Here is a 20,790-nt window from a genome sequence, read left to right as displayed (position 1 = left end):
ATCTTAAAAGGAAGTGTAGTGACCTGGATTCTCGAGGGCCGGAGACCTGTGCTCAGGAGAAGCAGGCAAGCCAAGTCAGTGGAGCAGGGAACACATCTCAGGAAAGGACGGTTCTTCTAAAGTCGTGTCACATAAGGCTGCACTTTAGAAAACAATACCTACGTTTTATGTCCTAATGCAAACTGCTTGAATTAAAACGAGAGTTGTAAATTCCTGGTAAAAAGCTGTCAGGCTGACATGTTAGTGATCTTAACTCTAGTATTTTATGGAGTTTATTACTTCTTTTATTAACTAAGGGGGAAAATGTTACCCATTCCAATTTAATTTCTTTTCTTGCTTGCTCTAATTTTTACTTTACCCTGAGAGAGAGAGAGAGAGAGAGAGAGAGAGAGAGAGAGAGAGAGAGAGAGAGAGAAAGTGCCAGCCAAGTGATTCTGTCCGAAGGCATGTAGGTTATAGCTCATGCATAGACAAATCTGAAGGCTATCTGGCTACTGTGGGGCGTGCACGTGTTCTCACGTAAGAGCACCGGTGCTACCCGTGTGGAAACACACTTAAAGAGAGACGCAAATACGTCTTAGGACACGATAAGTGAAGTTACTCCCATCACACTGATGGAACATAGGAAGGTTTTCTAGGTAAAACTGCAGAGACAGAGGTAAGAGCAGGCCCTGGGCAGGAAGGCTCTGAAGGCTGATGGCTGATTGAGGAGAGCTGCTGTAAGTCTGTCACTGAGGGGGCACTGGTGGGTCACTTTGCTCACTAGTAATTGTGTTTTACAGACTTCTAAAGCAATTGGCCCAGTCAGTCCCAATTCAATAAAAGTGGAGAGAGAGGGAGAGAGAGAGAGAGAGGGAGGGAGAGAGCACTTTTGTTCTATTTTTTACTTGAAATTATTTCATTCAGCAGTCTGTCTTTTTTATTACCAGGACTTGACATTAGCACTCCAAGCTATATTAGCATCCATTTCAACAGTTCAGTAATGGTATTAAAAAAACACTTAACTTCAACGGTGAATGGTTGTATGACAGAACCATAAAAAATCCACATTAAAAAAAAAAACTTATGTATTTGTCCCAGCAAATTATTTTTCACTTGTTTAACCACTTCAAAACTATGTTCTCATGACGAGTGTTCAGAAACGCCATCTTTCCTCAGAGCATGGACTGTAGCTCCGTGGGCCTCGGGGCTGGGGGTGGGGGAGGAAGAAGGGACCTCCGCTGAGAGAGAAGGTAAAGCTGTTGTTTACCTGTACTTAGATTACCTTCCATTCATCAGCGGAGATGGAATTGGCAACCTCAGAGCACCCAAGGTGGGGTTCTTGGATCTGGGAGCCTGACTGGGATTAGATTTTGAAGCGAACACTCTCCAAACTTGGGAGCAGAGCCTAAGCACTTTGGCACTGTGGTGTGCTCATAAATGACTACATTAGGTTCTAAATTTTGATTAAACCTTCAGTAATTAATCAATGCTAGACACGAAGCAGTTGGCAAGGTCCAGAGCTGTGAACTGTTTAAGACATAAAACATTACGAAGTAATTAGAAATATGCTCCTTCAAGAGAAGGGTTGCCTTCAATAAAGACGTAAATGATAGGGCCCTGTTTATTGTGGATGTAGGCAGCCAGAGCAATATGATAAACTGCCGGAGACACACACATCAGTAATCATCCACATTATTAGCACCATTAATCATAATTCCAAAAATATGACAGCGGCAGCCAACTTTTTGACCAATTTTGCTTCTGTCTGTTGGCCATTATAACTTCGCTAATAGACCGCAGAGCCCCTTTGCGTGGACGTTTGCATTGAGAATGGAAGGTTAATTATATTTGAGCTGCTGATTTCCTCTCTCCTTGGAAAAGGCTTAGCACTTTGACAATCCCAGGAGCTCGAGGTTGTTAAACCAGTAAAAGTACTTTATTGAAATTTTCTTTGTTGGTGAGGAATGAGATGTTTCAAATGAGATATAAGCGCCAGGCTGGGGCGGCGCTAATGTTTCTTGCTCTGAAGTGATCCTTGGACAGCAAGAACTTGGTGGTTCTTTAGACCTCTTTGCCTCCCTGCTTCTAGTCTGCCAGCAGGTAAAGAGTTCAGCCACGGAAGGTGGGATGCCAGGAAACTCCACAAGTTAGCGGTAGTGTCAACCATCCGTGTCAGAAGAGCATGTTGGGAGTGGCTCGTGACAGTAGGAGCAGGAAGCAGCTCTTTACTAAAACAGTTTGCGGGTGTGAAAAAGGTCACAAACATCATCTGGATGTCTCTGCGAGTTAAAGTGTTTAGCAGGATAGGTAGGCTACTAGTGGGTTAACTGAAGTCCTCCATGTGTCAACTGGCAGGCTTGCCCGCACGTGAACACATAGGAAGGTGAGATTCTCCTCACCTGTGTTTTCAAGTTCGTGACTTTCATTTTCCACACAAAGTTCTAGATAAAGCCAAGGTGAAGTGATACAGAGAGTCCTGCAAGATGCTGTCTCTTTACGTGGGAACTTAGCCCTGGTGCCCTCTCTTAGGACCACGAAGTAACTGTTTGAATGATACAAAACACTTAAAAATCTTTCCTCCCAGAAATTATGTTCTTTTAAAATGATCTCAGAAAGAAATCAGTGTCCCATAGTTTACCGAGGGAAAAAAAAAGAAAACTTAACAATGGAAGACATATTTGAATGTGGAAAAAGCAGTTTATTCCTGTTATTGGTGGGAAAAAAATCTTGTAAATTGTTTAAATCAGACAAAAGAATATGGAGCAGCAGATGTGAAGGTTGTTTCTCTTTTCCAGCCCTCCATAGATATAAAACGTAAATTTACACCTCAGATTATGCTTAAAAGAGGCTTTTCTTTCTCTTTCCCAACAATAACTCAATAACTGAACACCAGATGAGCTGCCTGGCTCAGAAATTTCCCATAGCTGTGAGAGCACAGTGTGACACTCCCCAGCGCAGTGCAACAGGTACGACGGAATAAACAGCACCCTTGAAAAGCCTCCTCCTGGATATCAGTTCTCTACTTGACCTGAGCATGCAGCACACACAGTCTCTGTCTACCCATCTGCCCTCCCAAATGCCATCGCTGTGTTTTTTATGCATTCCATTTCAATGACAAATTGTTTTCTAACCGTAGTGCCAAATTTAGTATGCAAAAGACATGTTAGCCTCTGCCAGCAAACCAATAATTCTCGCTAACATCTTCAGAGTTACAGCATTTATAAAGTTGCAAAGTGGAGTAAACAAACCATCTGTTTGGCTTTTCCATATATGTCATGCTTTCTTATTAGCATATTATGATTCATTTAGTAAACAAATTTGGTGATTTCGTTCATGTCAGAGTTAGATCGGAAGCCTGAAGATGATTAACATTCCCGGGACAAGCACATTAATACATTGCTTCCTCTGCAAAGTTAAATGGCTTCTCAAGAGAATCGCCCCTTGTTGACAAGATGAGACTGTCAATTTTGTTTGTCTGCCACGTTAGGGGCCATGAGGGGATGGCAGGCTCTGAGAGAGGGGAGTCGTGTAGGCAGCATAATTCACCGAGAATTGAGAAAAGAAGTCTAATTCTGATAAATGGTCGACCCCAATACATCCTACCTGTTATTACAACAGACGTGCCATATCTGTGCAGTAAATTAGTTAATCCCCTAAAGGGTTTGGTGGGAGCTTATCTTCAAGTGAATGATTTGAATGTAGAGGGAACTGCCTGCGTGACCAGTATGGTTGATTTGTTTTATATTGAAAAGGGTTGAAATAACTGAATTTCATATTTTGTTAATTTGCAAGAATTTGCCTAGTTCTTATTTCTTGCATCAAGTACCCATTTGTTTTGGGGTTTTTTGAGAAGTACCCACTAGAATTTTACATTGAATTTCTTCCTCCGCTTAGGGGAAGATATTCAGACTGTCTGGAGAGAGCCTTTAGTGAAAATACTGGAACAACTACAGTTTTGTTTTGTTTTTTCAGAAAGGGGGTAGTGCTAAAATGTCACTTAACTCATTTAGGTGTGAGCACATGACTGATTAATAATTAATTAATTAATTAATAATGCAGACACCTTGCAGTGAATGCAGTAGTCAGTGTCATAGCGGCCCAGCTAAGAAGTGAAGGAGAAGCAGGGCCCATCTTTCATTTCTGAGGATTTGAAGAGTGAGTTTACATTTCTGTTTGGAAGTATTTCCCTAACTAACGCCGCATTCACATCAGGCGCATGTACTTTAGTAGATTTTACTTTTTAAAAAAAAATCCCCTTTTCTGCCTTCTCCCCTCTCCTCATGCACATATCCAGCAGTTCTATATCCGTGAATTCAACCAACCACAGACAGAAAATGTTAAGGTAAATCATGATGGCCCCCAACAGCATCCAACACATAGAAACATTCTTTTCTAGTCACTATTTCCTATATGATATAGTACAACTATTTGTATAACACTTCTGTTATAAGGGAATCATAAGTACTATAGACATGACTTATATAATGTAGGATGTGTGTGGTACCCGTGGAGATATGGTTAGCAGTTTATATAATGGACTTCTGGGAATCTGAATCACACACCACACACACACACACACACACACACACACACACACACACACACAGATACCACCTTCTGCGGACGTACCACTATGATCATTTTAGACAGTATTGAGGATATTTGGCATCTACTTGTGGTAAATGACAAAGTAGAGCAGGGAAGTAAAAGCAAAAAGTAATCAATAGTGAAGCCTTAATTCCATTTTAACCAAAGAATGGTATAATATTAATTCACTAAGATCAGAATGCATGAAACTAATTAAGAATTAAGTTTTGGACATTTTATATAACATAGTAGCTTGATTTGTGATGTTGTGAAATCATTTTCTGACTGGCTGTCTTACTTTTCCTTTTTTTTTTTTTTTTTTTTTTTTTTTTTTTTTTTTTTTTTGGAGCTGGGGACCGAACCCAGGGCCTTGCGCTTGCTAGGCAAGCGCTCTACCACTGAGCTAAATCCCCAACCCTTACTTAATTTTCTATTGACAAATACTTGTCAAAAACCCTTAATGAAGTAAGGTTTTAGTTACCTCAAAGTTCAAGGAATAGTCAATCATAGTAGGAAAGTCAGGGCAGCAAAAGCCTGAAGCAGCTGCTCGAATTGCATTCAGTCAGGAAGCAGAAAGGATAGATGCCTATGTTCAGCTTACTTTCTCCTTTCTATGCAGTACAGCCTAGGGAATGGAACCACCCACTGTAGGTGAACCTTCCCACTTCAGTTAACCTAATTAAGATAATCCCCACATACATGCTCAGAGGCCCATCTCTTAGGTGATCCTAGATCTCCCTAGATATTAGGTTAACAAGTGGCAGTAACTATCACATGGCCTCCCTCAGATTTTTTTTAACCTAATCCATTTCTTAAAAATGAAAACTAACAACAAAACCACCAATTCTTCCTCTGTATTGCAAAACCAAACTCAAACTCTGTTTTTGTTTCAATTTTTGCTTGTAAGGCATTGCATTAGCTCACCTTGGGCATTTGAGCAAGAGGAGAAAATAAAAACAAAGCCCAGAGCACTTGCTTTCCCTGTCCTCAGGCTTCTTTGTTTACTTGGTGGCATTTGATGTATCTTCTGTGCTCTGAGATTGTACTGGTCAGGTTTCCTCCAAGAGACAGGAAAGTTCAGGGCATGACACTTTAGTCCAGTGACAGGACTTTCAATCACCATTCAAATAAGACAGAAGTGTAGGTTTTAATACCCTGCCCTGGATCTAAAACCTTGTCACATTTTGATTTGTGTGTGTGTTAGTTTTGGCAGATTCGATGTTGAAGGCAGACATTCAGAGAATGTTTGTAACTCTGTGAGCCCAGGTTAGATGAGTGTTTTGAGCCTACATTATTTGAAGTGCCTTGAACTCTACTAGAGTCTCCATCTTTGCCGTGTCACCAATGCCATCACACAGACACAGGGGAAATGCTTCTGTCTCATGACTCTTCTGCACTGGGTTGGGGAGAACTTGTGCCAGACTTGCATGTACTGACTGGATACCACCTTTTTGTTCTCCCATGGGCTGGCTTACAACTCATCGGTATTCTTGAGAGTATGGGCTAAAATTTAGGCCAGTGTATGAATTCTTACCTTTGTGCTCATGAACTCTTTATCTCAGTCCTTTTTTTTTTTGTATGTGTGAATAATCTTCTTCTTCATAGCTATATCACCTGCTTACTCAGGGCAAGCAGAAGCAGATTTTTATATTCCTCATGTTCTTAGTCTATACCTTGACAGATTATTAGTCTTCTCTTCTGAAGGTAAGTGTTTGGAGCACTGGATTTCTTTCTTTCTCAAAAACAAGCATGTGTATATCCTTGGATAACTGGTCCTTGTGCTGGGGACTTCCTATTTACAGCACGCTGTGGCCTCCGCCCTGTCTTGGGCTTCTTTTCTCTCAGCATCTGACTGTGAGTAGTGAGTTCTTTCTGTCTTTCTTCCCTTCACCTCTTCAGTTTTGCTGATTCAATTAAACTTGTAATATTCTTCAAATTGCTATTAACCTCGGGTCTTTGAATCTCATGAGGACAGTATTTTTTACGACAGCCAGTGGTTTGAACTGACCGATTAGAGGTTCTGACAATAGGTCTTCGTTAGCTGCCTTCTCTCGTTCTGTAGAGGGAGAACTCTAACCTGAGGGACAGGACCAGTAGTGTCTGCTAAAGAACCTGGGTCAGCCCACTTTCCTGCTCTTGCTTGTCCTCTTCCAAACCCAGCAACACCATGACAGTCGGGGACTCCCAAGTCCAAGGCATGGGGCTGAACCAGCAGGTTCCCCCAGCCCGTTCTCCTCACCCCTTTCCATGTGTTTTGCATATGGCATTTGGGAAGATTATTAAACAAAAATGAAATAGATTAAGAAATGAACGTGGAAGAATCAATTCTCTTGAACTGTGGTTGCATAATGGAAATCGACTGCCGTGAATGAACCCATGCACTGAAGTTATGAACGGCAGAGTTAATGCACTGCTATGAGTTCATCTTTATTATTACATTACACCTGAATCAATTGATAAAGTAGCTATTTTTTTTGTAAGCGAGGGATGGCACTTAATTGAATAAAAGTCAATGTAATTATATTAGCAGAGGCCAACAGTACTGCTGACAGCGGAAAAGGGACACTGTTGCACGGAGTGCCAGAGCTGGTCTTCACATTTCTGCACATCGTTTGGTTGACAGATATTGAGGGCTGGTACATCATCTAATTAGATTACAGGCCTCTTCTGCTGCATGTGAGGAATGAAGAGAAAAAAAATCCCTTCCTGGTAACATATCAGTGGAGATGTGTAAATTCACAAGTCATCTTATGGCAGAGGCGTCCCTCTGGGTGATTAGTGTACCCTCTTGTCAATGTTAATTTATTCTCTTCTATTCGGTCTGTCTTGATGTAACGTTTGTGTGTCTGGCTGCTGTTTTCTCAGCAGCGAACCTAGGAGGCAGTAACTGCGGATGTGAGAGAAACAGCGCAGAGGTCTAGGCTACAGTCAAATGTGTGCTTAGGAAACTAAGAAAGGGTGGGTGTTGAAAGTAATGAGTGACAGTAGGGGTTCATGAGCTGCTTACAGTTGGCAGATTGCTTTATCAATAAAGGAGTGACACACACTTTAACTATTTCCACGTTCCTTCCTTCTTGTTAAACCCTAGTGGTGTGTGTCTCCCCCACATGTCATTGTAACAACTTCACAGTAGGCATTTTCTGCACTCTGCTTAGCAGCCTACACTTGAGTCACCTGACACCAGGGACAAGTGGCGGGGGGACAGGGGGTGGGGGTGGTGTTGGGGGGAGAGAGGGTGAGTGTCAGAACAGGACCGTTGTGGCAACGTCTGTTTATCTACATTCATACATCCACACACTGCATGCATCTGCTTGGAACTCATTTAATAGATGGTGCTGATACTGTGAATTTGATTTTAGCTAATTTGATTTATGGTTTTTGAAATATTCAGGTGATCTGAAAATCAAGACTACATACAGATGATCACTTATGACAGAAAATAATTTTGTGATCAGACAATTTAAATCCCTATTTTATTGTTTAAGTTTTTAAAAACCGGATGTCTAGAATGTGAATTTGTTTTCTCTCTCTCTTTCTCCCTCTTTCTCTCTCTCTCTTTCTCTCTCTGTCTCTCATTCTTGCTTTCTTTTGTGATCGATTTAGCAAAAGATTAGAAAGCTGATCTTATTGTCACAAGGTAAGCTCAGCCTTCCCGAGTGCAGTGCGGAGAGGGCTGCTCCCTCTGCCTCCCTCAACCCGGAGTGCTGATTGTCTTGTGGGGAAAGGTGGGAAGCCTCTCCCTCCTTTCTTGTCCCTGAGGCACATACCTCTCACACTTCTCTAGGAAAAGTTAGCTATACTTGATCCCAATTGAAGTGACTTTCCATTATGAGTAGGAGGTCTCATAAACTTAATGCTGGCCATTTAGGTCGTTACTGCTATCACAATTAACTTCTCTAAGATGCCCAGCTCCCATTGTTGGGAAGTTTTACTTCTTGTTTCTATGTCACTTTATTTTTTGGAGGGTAGCTTTCAATTTAGGGACTTGGCAAACGTCTGAGAGTTTGCAGGTGGAGAGAGGTATATGCCCAAGGGCTTTAAAAGTCAATGGGGGTTGTAAATACAAAGGCAACGTTTTTCAGATAAACAGTGACCTGGGCTTTTCAAGTGAGGTCCCATAGATGCTCTGGGAATGAGTCTTCCCCCTTTTAAACACAAGCAAAGCTTTCCATGAGGTTTTGCTTGTCAAAGTAGGGTTCTGTTTGTCAAATAAAGGGAATATATGTCATTGTGCTTGATTTTTTTTTAACTCACTGTGCATTAATTTTATCCTTCTGGAATTTTATGGGGGAGGTAGGGGGTTTATATTTTAGAAAATAATTTGTCAGCTTACGTTGTAAAGAATTAAACCTTGAAGTAGGATTATTTTATGAAGATGGTTCAATACTAAAATGTATTTAAAAGTAACTTTTGAAAACAAAAATACATGTATTTTGCTATTAGATTTAACTGGGATTCCAAACAGGTTTGAGAAAGGATCTCTTAACTATTTGAAACCACTAATTTGCTAAGACTTTTTTTTAACTTTAAGTACAAAATAGAGGAGAGTGAGGATGAGATTTTTTTTTAAGTGAAACCTAAATTATGTAGACCATTTACTATTTGAAAATGCTAATTGTTTTACACAGTATTCACTACACCAGAAACGGTTTATTTGCTGTTATTTTCCAATTTTAAGTACATTTAGACAAGGAGAGAATTTCCATTCTTTTACCTTGGTTCATGTTTATTCTCCTGCGCTTATTAAGTATATAAGCTGCCTTGTACGTGGTCCTCTGTGGCTGACGCACTAACGGAACAGCCATTGAGAAAAGAGTGCCAGGGTTTGCATTCATCCTGCGCTTGAAGAGCTTATTCATAAAAAATACGTTAATGGAGAGCCCTCCTTCTGCACCTCCCACCTGCACTCACTCCCAGTTCCCGAGGATGGAGGGGATGCTTGCTTTTCTAACGGTGTAATTAGGAATGAACGTGCTTATTTGGCGCTTAATGAAAGTTGAATCAATTTTAAAATGCTCTCCTTTTTCTCCCCTCCCCACCCCCGTGCCCCCCCCTTCCCTCTTGTTTTCCTAGACACAGTGCCAACATAAACCTGCATCGTAAACTGTTGACCAAAGAACTCGATGACATGGGCCTGGACTCATCGCAGCCTTCCCTTAGCAAGGACCTCCGGGATGAATTTTTGATGAAGATCTATGGTACCCAGCACCCTCTGGGGCTCGATGTCAGGGAAGATGCCTCCTCTCCCGCAGGGACGGAAGACTCCCACCTGAATGGGTATGGGAGGGGCATGGCAGAGGACTACATGGTCCTTGACCTGAGCACCACCTCCAGCCTCCAGTCCAGCAGCAGTATCCATTCCTCCAGAGAATCCGATGCAGGCAGCGACGAGGGGATTCTTCTTGACGACATTGATGGGGCGAGTGACAGTGGGGAGTCCGCTCACAAGGCTGAGGCCCCCACCCTCCCCAGCAGCCTTGGGGCCGAAGTTTCAGGATCTCTGATGTTCAGCAGTTTGTCTGGGAGCAATGGTGGGATCATGTGCAACATTTGCCACAAAATGTACAGCAACAAGGGGACCCTGAGGGTCCACTACAAAACTGTGCATTTGCGAGAGATGCACAAGTGCAAAGTCCCCGGCTGTAACATGATGTTCTCCTCTGTGCGAAGCCGAAACAGGCACAGTCAGAACCCTAATCTCCACAAAAACATTCCCTTCACTTCAATAGATTAGTCCCAGAGCGGACTCTCCAATGCCAGCTCTCACCAGATGGCCTACATGTTTGAACTGCCATAGCCAGTGTGTGCTTCCATAGCGGGGCACATGTGTGTGTACATGCGTATGCCTCTGTGTCTACACTTGTGCACACACATTTTCTTTTCTTTAGATAAAAACGATAAATACTAGGTGCTTTTGATTTTTTTTCTTTTTCCTTTATAGTTTTGGGAGAGGGTGGATCTTTTGCTTGGGGTAAAAACAGAGTGTCCCTTTCAGTACACACACACACACACACACACACACACACACACACACCACAACACACAAAGCGTGCAACTAACCCCAATTTTGATAGAATAATTCTTGGTCTTCTCCAAAGAGACATTTTGTTGTACCTATGACTGTTGCCTGCAAAAGAAAAAAAAAACAAATAAAGAAATAAATAAATAAAAGGGGAAAAAAGAGAAAAGAAACAAAAAGGAACTTCTTATAGTTGTCTTTTGTGAACTTTAAGGTTTTGAGAGAATCCTTAATTAAAGCATGGCAGATTCACCTGTACATATTTAGCCTCGAGAGGCCAACGATGTAAAACAATTGTATTGATGGTTGTTAAACTCTTCTTTAATTTTGGCAGTTACACCCAGATGTTAGATATGCAGGAAATAAATAGTTTGCTGGCTAGTTCTATTCATTTCTGTTAGCATTGATGCACATTTTCTTAAAAAAAAAAAACAAAAAAACAAAACATGGTCTTGTTTTTTCCTACCTGTTATAGTGATAAAGTTGTGCTAGCATGCTTCACAGCACAGATCGGATTTTTTAAAATGTCCTGTACTAGTACATAAATCCAGTCATGCACTTTGACACACTACAAGGGGATGCGTAAGATCCATGCTTCTTTTTACCCGTAAACTATCGCCATACTTCAATGAGCATCTTTCTTTTAAAAACAACCCACTCGAATAAAAAATGTCTGGTCAGTAAAGGGCACAAATGCCGAACAAAGTACTAATGTTAACACAAAACTGCCAACTTTGCACAAATTTTCAGAAAAGAAAATATAATTAGTCACTCAACATAACCTCATGCCAACTTCTTGGCCACCAGAAAACTGCACACACACACACACACACACACGGTGATTCTTTTGAGTGCCGAATTTATTAGAATCAACATTGCATCTGTCCTTCCTCTGTACACATTGAGTCACAGAAAACAAAATACCGCCGTGTGAAAGACCAAGGCGTTTCTTTTGTAGAGGCAGGATAATAATTCGGGGACACAGTAGCCCAGATTACTCACTAAAGGAGCAAGACTGCATAAGAGACTGAACACTCATTTTCTAGTCCCTCACCCTTAACCTTTGGAAAGAAAGACACTCCGAGCTGGGTTGGTCTGTTGATTGATTGTCACAAATTCTGCAGTAGTGTCACAAGTCAGGCTGGCTTAACAGTTTCCAGCAGCTCCTGGAGGAGGCTCTGAGTACACAGGAGCTGAACCTGACTTGAGCAGCACTCTTCTCCCCGGCAGCGGAAGGAGAGAGGAAGACAGGGTGTCCCTGTGTAGTGTTCCGTGTTTTCCCCACACGAATTTGTCAGAGAGAAGTGAAAGGAAGCCCGAAACCAAGCATGGAGAGTGAGAACAAGGGGGCGGGGGTGGGGGCTGCTCGGAACCTTTCTGTTTTGTTTTGTTTGTGATGTTTACACATGTTGCCTGAGCTGGTTAACCACATTGGCAGCCTCAGCTGCCACAGCATACTGACTAAATGAGGAGACTTACTCAGCTTCATATGTAGCTAGAGTTGTGGGGTGTGCTTGTGGGCTGGGTTTTTTTTTAATTGTCTTTTTTTTTCTTTGGGGGAGGGGAAACGTCGGGGGTAAACACTAGTATTTTGTCAACCTACCTAATAGAAAGAGAATGTATTTCTTTTTTTCATTTCATGGCCTCAAACATTTCTCCCATCAGTCTAAGACTTAGAAATGCCCTTCGTTTCAATTTTTTCATAGCATTTCCATTTTCCGTGTTTCGTAAGTTCTTTCTGTGTTGCCATCAGCATTCAGTTGTGTTACATTTGCCAAAGGAAGCTGTTGATGTTGTCTTGTCGTCATTCCTGTGCGACTTATTGTACCTCACCATATTTATTTTTTTCCCCAAAATTAAGGATCATTCATTGGGGGTTCCGGATTTTTTTATTTTCTTTTTTAGAATTTCTGAGCAGTAGACTATTAGAGATAAGCTAAGTGTTCCTAAAGCTTTGTCTTTGTCTCCTTCTGAAGATGCCGCGGGCTCTGCTCATTTATTTCCACCTTGAGGAAAGTCCAAAAGCATTTGCAGGACAGAAGAAACTATAACACTCCAGTCTGTAAATGCCCAGTGTTTACGGTAAAAGCTGAGGAATTAGTAACTGTCTCTGTTTCCTTGTCCCTTTGAGTTTTCCCAAAGCCCAGTCACTGTGTTTTGTTGTCCTGTTAAACCAAACAAACGTGCGCCTTCGTTTTATAACATGCGAGACTCTGTACAGTATGTTTGTGAAAGATCGAACTAGAGTAATGAACGTGTTTGCAAACATCTGGCCATCTCAGCCTTCTCTGTGTTGCGCTGCAGCCCTTACCCAGGGCTGGATTCAAAGGGGATTGAGACACATTGTTAGAATCTCAGCAGAAATTGTGGAAACTGTGGTTTGGAGTTATGTGTGTGGGGGCTAAACTACACCTTGTTTTCCGAACATTAGTAAGCATCTGTGTTTGAACAACCATCAAGTGTTACGTTCATAGAGATGTGAGGATTCATCTCTACAAAACTCAGTGTTTAAGTCTAAGTGAATGTCAGGTAAAATGTCAAACGGTTGTCAAGTGTGAGTCACCGAGCTCTCAGGACGTCACGTCAGCCTGCAAACCAGGCCCAGGAGAAGCCTTTATCACTTGCTACCCACCTGGCTAGTGTACTGGAGTAGTAAGATTGAAGAAGTTGTTCTCACTAAGAAAGCAGAGTGTGTTGGGGTTGGGGATTTAGCTCAGTGGTAGAGCGCTTGCCTAGCAAGCTCAAGGCCCTGGGTTTGGTCCTCAGCTCCGGAAAAAAAAAAGAAAGCAGAGTGTGTGCCAATTTGACAATGGCACTAGTTGCCGGGCAGCTGGCAGTTTTTTAGTGTCCCCTTCTTAGCCACTACTTTTGTGCCTCACATCCCCAATGGTTTGGGTAGCCTCTTCACAACCACGTGTTCCAATATAAAGCCTGTTTGCGTAAAAGGAATGGGGAAGTAGGTGGGTGTAGGAGATGAGATGTTTAATTGTGAGGTGTACAGTTGTGCTCCCACAGTATGGCTTGTTCTTGGGTGTGCCTGAGTACAGCGTGTTCATCCAACCGGTGTTTCTCCTGGATGGAGGCTCCAAGGCTTGCATGCAGATGATGGGATGGAGAGACCAGTCAAGCTCTGCCCATTCCGACCCGTTTATCTGTTCACAAGTTTCCTGTCCCTCGACAGTTTCTAGCTCCATCCACCCATTTCTAGCTGACAGTTAATAGGAACATAAGTCTTCATCCAAGTAGCTTCCTCCCATTTGATTGATTTTTGCCCAAGTTGCATCATGAGTACAGAATTAGGAAACATTAGTTATGCATGTTCTCCAGCTGATGTTGAAGTATACTCTTTTGATCACTTTAAACTATGTTTTTTGTAAATATTAGAAGGGTTGTGTCCACTTTGGGGAATATCTGCATGCTGTGGAGGGGACGGAAGAGAGCACGGAAAAAGATGACAAGTAATCTGGCTTTGAAATTGTGGGGAAAGAGCCCGACACTCTTCTGCTAATAATTGTACTGAAGTAAACCAGCTCCGTGTAGCCCATCCCCAGTCTTAGCACAACTGCCCTGGTCAGTCCGATTCTTCTTACGGTTTAAACGTAGAAACATTTTCCTTCTCAACATGACTAGCCTCTTTCTAGAAATCAGTGTCACTGACCTAGCGGTGTGACTTCTTTGGCCATGACTCTCCAGTAAAAGGAGGGAGACATCTAATGAGTTGCAGCTAGTTAGTGCACACCTTGTTCGGAAAGAGACGGTCTGAGTCTCTGAAGAATGAACTGGCTGAGAAGCACGCCCCCATTGGACTCGGGAGAAGGCGTACGTACCACGTCATAAAGTGGAGTCTTTCTCGTCTCGGTCTGTGTACTCCCGTAGATACATGCCAGGCACATAGATGAGAATGAGGGAGGGCCCTTGGCAGTTCAAACACAGACAAGCCAATAATCAGACTGAGATGGACAGCACATACCTGAGAAGCCCTTGACCACATCAAGTCTGCCGGCATTGTGTTAAATGGGATGACGGTAAATGGAGTCCACCTGCCCTAAGACTTGTAGCATCTGCTATTGTAAAGGACCGAGACGCCCAGACAGACGACTTCCATCCGGGACCACACCCTGCTGTTCAAAGCTTTTTAAAATTATGACAGATTTAATTACTTTGCCTTTCTCCAAACTAGAAATATTTAAATTAGTGGATTTTTCTCTATCCCAGTCTCTGTTTTTAGCAGGAGGGATCTAACTGAGTAAAGAGGGCAAGAAAAGGCAGAACACAGTAAACAACTAGCAGAAATGCTGGAGAGGCTGCAGTAGAAAAGACAGAGAACTGCCTCTGGTCCTGGCTTGAGTGTAGTCGGAAATGAAAACAGCTAATGCCCTACAAGTGTTTGCTCAGGAGAAGAATCTAAGTCAGCTCCGCCTTGTAGTGGGTGCCAGTGCATCCTCAAGTATCCCGCAGAGTTCCCTGTGACCAGGTGAGTCACTGCTTAAAAATATATTTAAGATGTTCCTTAGGGGTCAGGGTAGTCAAAAAAGGCAGGTGTGAATTTGGGGGGTGGGCTGGTTCTATTATTTTTGAGTGAGAAGTAACGGCCAGCGTTCCCTTGGGACCACAGAGACAAAGGAGTCACCTAGGTTAAAAGGCCAGTGAGCAAACCCACACTTCCAGTGGCAATGAGAGAGGGAGGAGATGCACGTGCTCTCTCTCCATGTGCTGCAGCATCCTAGAATGTTGTGTTCACAAGACCATGTGGCTGATGGTCTTGTCATCACAATGGAAGCTGAGTCACAGAGGTAACTAGTTTCATCTTTCCCTCAGAATTGTATCATTCTTTCTCCTGTTAAAATGTATCTGATACATCCCAGGCTTATGTCCACCCACCCTGCCATCTCAGAGAGCTCGCCATACTGATACTCCACAGCTCCCATTTTTATAGATGACAAGGATCCTGGTCCATGCTCTTCCCCATACATTCTGCCTCCCTCCTGTGCACTTATCCTCGGTCTTCCCACAATTTACACAAAAATTATTTTTACAACCCTTCTGCAATAATTGGATGACAGATACTGTCTTTTGAGCATTTGTCTCTTAAAATTCCAAATGCCTGATAATAGGGCTTTAAAAGTCAGGCATTTTTTTGCAAGTACGTGTGTGTGTGTGCATATATATACATATATGTATACATATATATGTGTATATATGTATGTATATATACACTACGCGCGCGCGCGCACACACACACACACACACACTTGAAGCAGCACACTACAGTTATCAGAAGACTATATTCTTCTCCAAAGTATTCCTGTACATTCGTTTGACCTTTACTGCAGGGGAAAAATCATACAGGGTTCAGGACAAGACTCAGTTTGTAAGAAATAGCGGACCATTATAAGAAGGAAAGGCAGAAGCCAGAGCTGAGCAGCAAGGAGCTTTGGTTCAATCTCACCTCATATCTTTCTAATAACTTACTTGTCACTTTATTACCTTCCAGTAATGTGAATGCTGCTGACAAGACTGTCACACTAACAGCAGACAACACCCTCTCCGCTCCAGCCCCAGTTCTCCTGGCTACTTATTGCCCTGGCCCTGAAGGGACACAAACTAATAGTGTGCTTTCCAGTTCAGCACTTGGCCATCAAATATAAAAGGATGCGTAATTGCCTGTTTATCCCTGGTGAAGGGGAAATTGAGTAGAGGGCCAGGCTTTCCCACCAGTTGCCTGCTGCACACTATCATTCACAATCAGCCTGCCTCCTCCATCTCTCCTGCCTTTCTGTCATCCCCTCTCCCAACTCCCGGTTCTTTCCTCTAAGCACATATGCTCAACCACTGTGTTTTTAGGAAACTGGTGGCTGCTTCCGTGTGCTCTCCCCAGCTATTAAGTGGACAGATGATTTCTTACATAAAGGGTCAGTAGAGAGTTGCTGTCTGACTGCGCTCTGTTGCTCTGCGGTAGTAATTCAATCCCATGCCCATCCATTTGGGGAGTGTTGGGTGTGCTCGTGCAATTAGAGAAAAATTTCCCCGCACAAATAGGAGGAGGTTGCCCATGTTCTGTGATTAAAAGGATTAAAATACTTCAATTCCTGGTCAAAAAGGAGTGTGTGTGTGTGTGTGTGTGTGTGTGTGTGTGTGTGTGTGTGTGTGTTCATGCACGAGCGTGTGTGTTGTAAACAAGCTGCTTGTGGATAGTGGCTGGAAAACACTGTTTGAGGAAACTTAAATCTTTGGCATTAAACCATTTGCTAAGTGTACACATGTATCTTTCAATAACAGACTCCAAATCCATATTTAACAAGATGGATGAACCTTTGTTTGCCAAACTGAGCTGACAATCAGAATAAAATAAGGCTCTTATTCTTTGAACCTTAGCCATTAAAACAGTGAGGATCTTAAATTTGAAAGGCAAATTCTCCACTTTAGGAATTTGGGAGAGGTACAAAGATCATGTGAGTTTTACAAAGTCAGAGAGCAGAGGCCTGAGGGACAGATAGTGAGAATGTTAGGTCCCAGAATACCTGGACCCAGATAATGTGTCCTGTTGGCTATTTCTGGGTACAGGGCGACTTTGAAGGTGGTTCAACAGTGGCTAGTTTTGGTTAAATGAAATGGGGGCTGTATTAGCACACCTTATGCATGGCTGAGGGATATTCTGCTCTCTTCCAACTCCTACGGCAGATGAGCAGTCACCCTCCAAGTAAGGTTTTAGTCAACTAAGAGTGACCAATGGAGGCACGTCTTTGTTGTAGACTTGCAAGGAAAGGAAGTCAGATTTTGGAACAAGTAGCATCAGGTCTATGTTGACAACGCTGTGCTAAGTCACTTTGTGAACTGGTCTGAGGCTGAAAAGCAAAGCACTTTGAAAAAGGACTTTGGGTCTGAGTAAAGACAGTTTGTTGACTTTTTCTTTTAATTTCCCTCATGTGTATTTATAATAAGCAGTTACCAAACATCTTAATAAAGATGTAATTAAAAACGCAGTTGCCAAAATTGCACAAATTCTGCAAGCTAAGACTAGCTTTGTCCCCCAAACTCTGAGTAACAGGGATACATAGGACATTTTATAGTCATAATGCTTTCTTTAGCTAAGAATTGTCGAAGGGAAGGAAGAATGGAAAATGGTATTTTAACAGAAATGGAGAGAAGTAGATAGTATAAAAGTATATTTCTTCAAGATAGAATCTAAGTGCTATACCAAGCTTTTATACGGCTTCCTGTTGCCAAGTGTGCTGCTGACTAAATACACCGCTGAGATGGCAAAGGCATCCATTATTAACCGGCTCTCCCCACTTCTGTTATGGAATCCAAGGGTAAGAGGATGCTCTGGGGAGACCCCTGGGTGTGGGAGAAAGCTCTACTCTGCTGGCTCTGGAAAGGTTTTCGAGAAGGTGAAAACTGCAGCCCTTGCGGTGTTCTCCCACCCAGCCTGCAGGGTAAACTGATCTGGACTGTCTTTGTGGCACTAGCTTTCTTGCCTCTTCTTTGCTAGGAGACAAAGCATCCCCCTCGTCACTCCTGAATCAGTGCAGTAGCTTGTGTACCCTGATTCACAAGGCACGATGCTCCTGAACTCCTGGCCAGTGTGCTGAGTTAATAGGTTCACTTGAGAGGTATAAACCAAGACTGACTGTTTATTCTTTTAAATTCATACTCTGCTTGGAGCATTTTTGCATGTCTTTGTACAGAGTCCTTCATTCTTCTCATTGCCTGTCTTGCTCTCCTCTGCTTCTCTCCTACCCTCACCCTTGCCCTTTGCCCTCCTAATGTTACCCACTCCCACAAAACAAATAAATCTTTTCTAGGGCAAGTGGGTAGAACACTCCCTCCTTTGGCCTGGTTTTGATCACTTTGGATATGTATGTGTTCTACCCTGCCCAGGTTTACATAACATGAATTAAGCAAATGAGATGTTCTAGTAGTATGTATTAACAAGATAGGACTAGGATTTCTTGTATACAGTACACTCACTTTCCTGTGCAAATTTTGGTTCTCCTGTCTCAAGAGGAAACTTCCCTCATCCCACCGGTGCCAGTCTCAAGAGTTGTGGGAGAGCTCAGTGTGGATCAGGGGGACAAGGAATACAGGGAAACTGGGCAAGACTTGGGTCTGTGGGTTGTGGCGAGGTCACTCCCTTGGCTAAGAGAATATGAATCCCCCCAATTCAAACCCTCTGGTGCATCTCTAAGAATGAAAGTATTAGACTCAGCTTTTATATTCCATACCTAATGGATATGGATATATCCTTTATCCATGGAGGAAGGAAGTTGAAATATCTTGAGGGAAAGGAATTGCTAACCAGATATGTCCCTCGCTCACCTAGACTTTAGGGGTTTGGTCTTCTTTGTTTCTAGTCTCATTTGCATCAAGGTCTCTCCCACCAAGCTTGTGGTAGAACCAAAATCTGTATCAGGAAAGGCAACTGCACCAAGAGATGTGACAGCTTGCATCCCCGACCTAATAATTGTGACGTCGGTACCTTCATGAATACTGTATGTATTTTAATCGAGGGTTTTGTTTTTGTTTCACTTTGTGGTTTGTTTCTATTAGTAGTCTAAGGTAATTGAAATTGTTTATTTACTATTTCCTCCGTTGTATTTTCTGTACTATAACTGTCTACAGTATGTCTTTTGCATAAAATGCATAAGGGTTTGGGGATGTAAATGGAATTTTATTCATATTTTGTCCAAATACCTCTTGTAATTTGTATCAAAATTCTTGTACAATTTTTATATTAAAGATTTATCAGTCACCGAAAGCTTCTGGCCTTTTGACTTGAAGAAAGCTCAGTGAGCCCGAGTAGCCTTTCAGAGCTCTGCCTGTGGGGCCCAGTGCCGTCCAACCTATTTCTTGTTGCCATCGGCTAACTTAGAGCCAGTCTCCCGTGGGGACTGGATCATGGTATTACCAATGGATTTCTCAGAAGACCACCTCATCTCCTGGTCAGATTCTAAAGCTGGAGTGGAGCCACAGAGACCTAAGCCAGACCCAACAGAGCCAGGCAGACATTACCCCAAAGCTTCCTTAGCAAACCTCGCTCTTTGGGGTGCCTCTTCTATGTCTTTCCAGGGAGTCCCCCCTCCCAAAGCCTTTGTCCTACTTTTCTGAGAAGAGGAAGACACAAGGAAGAACTCTGGTCTTTGTGCTAGAGCTTTCTGCACATGCAGTTCTCCCCTGATGCCCCAACTTGTACACCACAGGCCTGGTGACTATACATTGTCACATACTAAATGCTTGCCTTTCTATTTATATTCTCTTGCTAGGTTTTTGCTTTCTGTAGATTGTGCTTGTTAGAATCTAGAAGTAAAATGATCAGGAGGATAGATGTCGTTTTCTCTGACATTTCCTTCTCTTGCCACACTGCTGTGGGACAAAGGAGCATATTGAAGTTACTCTTGTCTCCTCAGAGTTGCCCCAGCTCTTAAGCCAAACATACTTAAAGCAGCCTACTGGAGACCATGACCAAGTCTCCCCTCCTATTTGGCATTCTCTGCTGTCTGCACCCAGAGCCAGATTGCTTACTTACCCTGTTTCCTCTGGCCTATGCAAGACGAGAGAAACCTATTGGCCCAAACCTCTGGGCAGACTGCCTAAGGACAGTCCCCATAGTTGCCCAGCTGCAGACATGACTTACCAATGGTCCCTTCCATGACAGTAAGAGTACCAGTCACCAAACTTTGGTGGGGCTTCTCCCTCTAGTTTCCAAACACTCAGAGATATATTTGGGATAAAGGCAAAAAGACAAAAAGTTCAGTGATTTGGAGGAAAGCAACCACCTCTGAGACATGTGGTTATGAATGTCCCTGATGTGTTAATGCACTCCCGAAGGGAATCCAGACATAATTATGATCTCTTCATCTGTCATAACATGTCTGTAATTGGCAAGAATTTTCCCTCACACAGTTCCTTCTCTTTAAGAAAAAGAAAGTCATTTTAAATGTCATTAAATGACGAGACACCTTCTTGTTAGTGAAAAGGCACCCATGAAGACAGTCCTGGCACAAGGCTTATCAAAACAGCCTGGGGTGTGGCCAGGCACTGTCCTGAGCCATGGTGAGCCTTGCTTCCCGCTGGTTTGCTCTGTGTTCATTGACAATGGGGCAGCAGATTAAGTGCTGCTAATTTAATAAATGCTGAGGATGAAGCTGATCTATCAGTGGGGACGAGAAAGGACCACAGTGACCAGGCTTTGGGAGGGGCTG

The 20,790-nt window shown here is 42.7% G+C and overlaps 1 protein-coding gene across 11 annotated transcripts in view; it reads left to right on the top strand.

The window, feature by feature from the left end:
• The window catches only part of Bnc2 (basonuclin zinc finger protein 2), a 401,546-nt gene extending 382,200 nt beyond the window's left edge, over positions 1 to 19,346 (top strand). For 5 of the 11 annotated variants that reach the window (XM_087548062.1, XM_087548060.1, XM_087548061.1 and 2 more), the window contains 2 exons: positions 8,173 to 8,206; positions 9,643 to 11,049. In XM_087548062.1, the coding sequence (XP_087404188.1) occupies positions 8,173 to 8,191 (19 nt within the window). In that variant the 3' untranslated portion in view covers positions 8,192 to 8,206; positions 9,643 to 11,049. 11 annotated transcript variants of the gene reach the window in all.
• Positions 19,347 to 20,790: the final 1,444 nt, after the last annotated feature.

The sequence above is a fragment of the Rattus norvegicus genome, chromosome 5 (genome assembly GCF_021556685.1).
Source record: "Rattus norvegicus strain SHRSP/BbbUtx chromosome 5, alternate assembly SHRSP_T2T, whole genome shotgun sequence".
Classification (NCBI taxonomy): Eukaryota; Metazoa; Chordata; class Mammalia; order Rodentia; family Muridae; genus Rattus; species Rattus norvegicus.
This window is presented reverse-complemented; position numbering and strand designations above follow the sequence as displayed.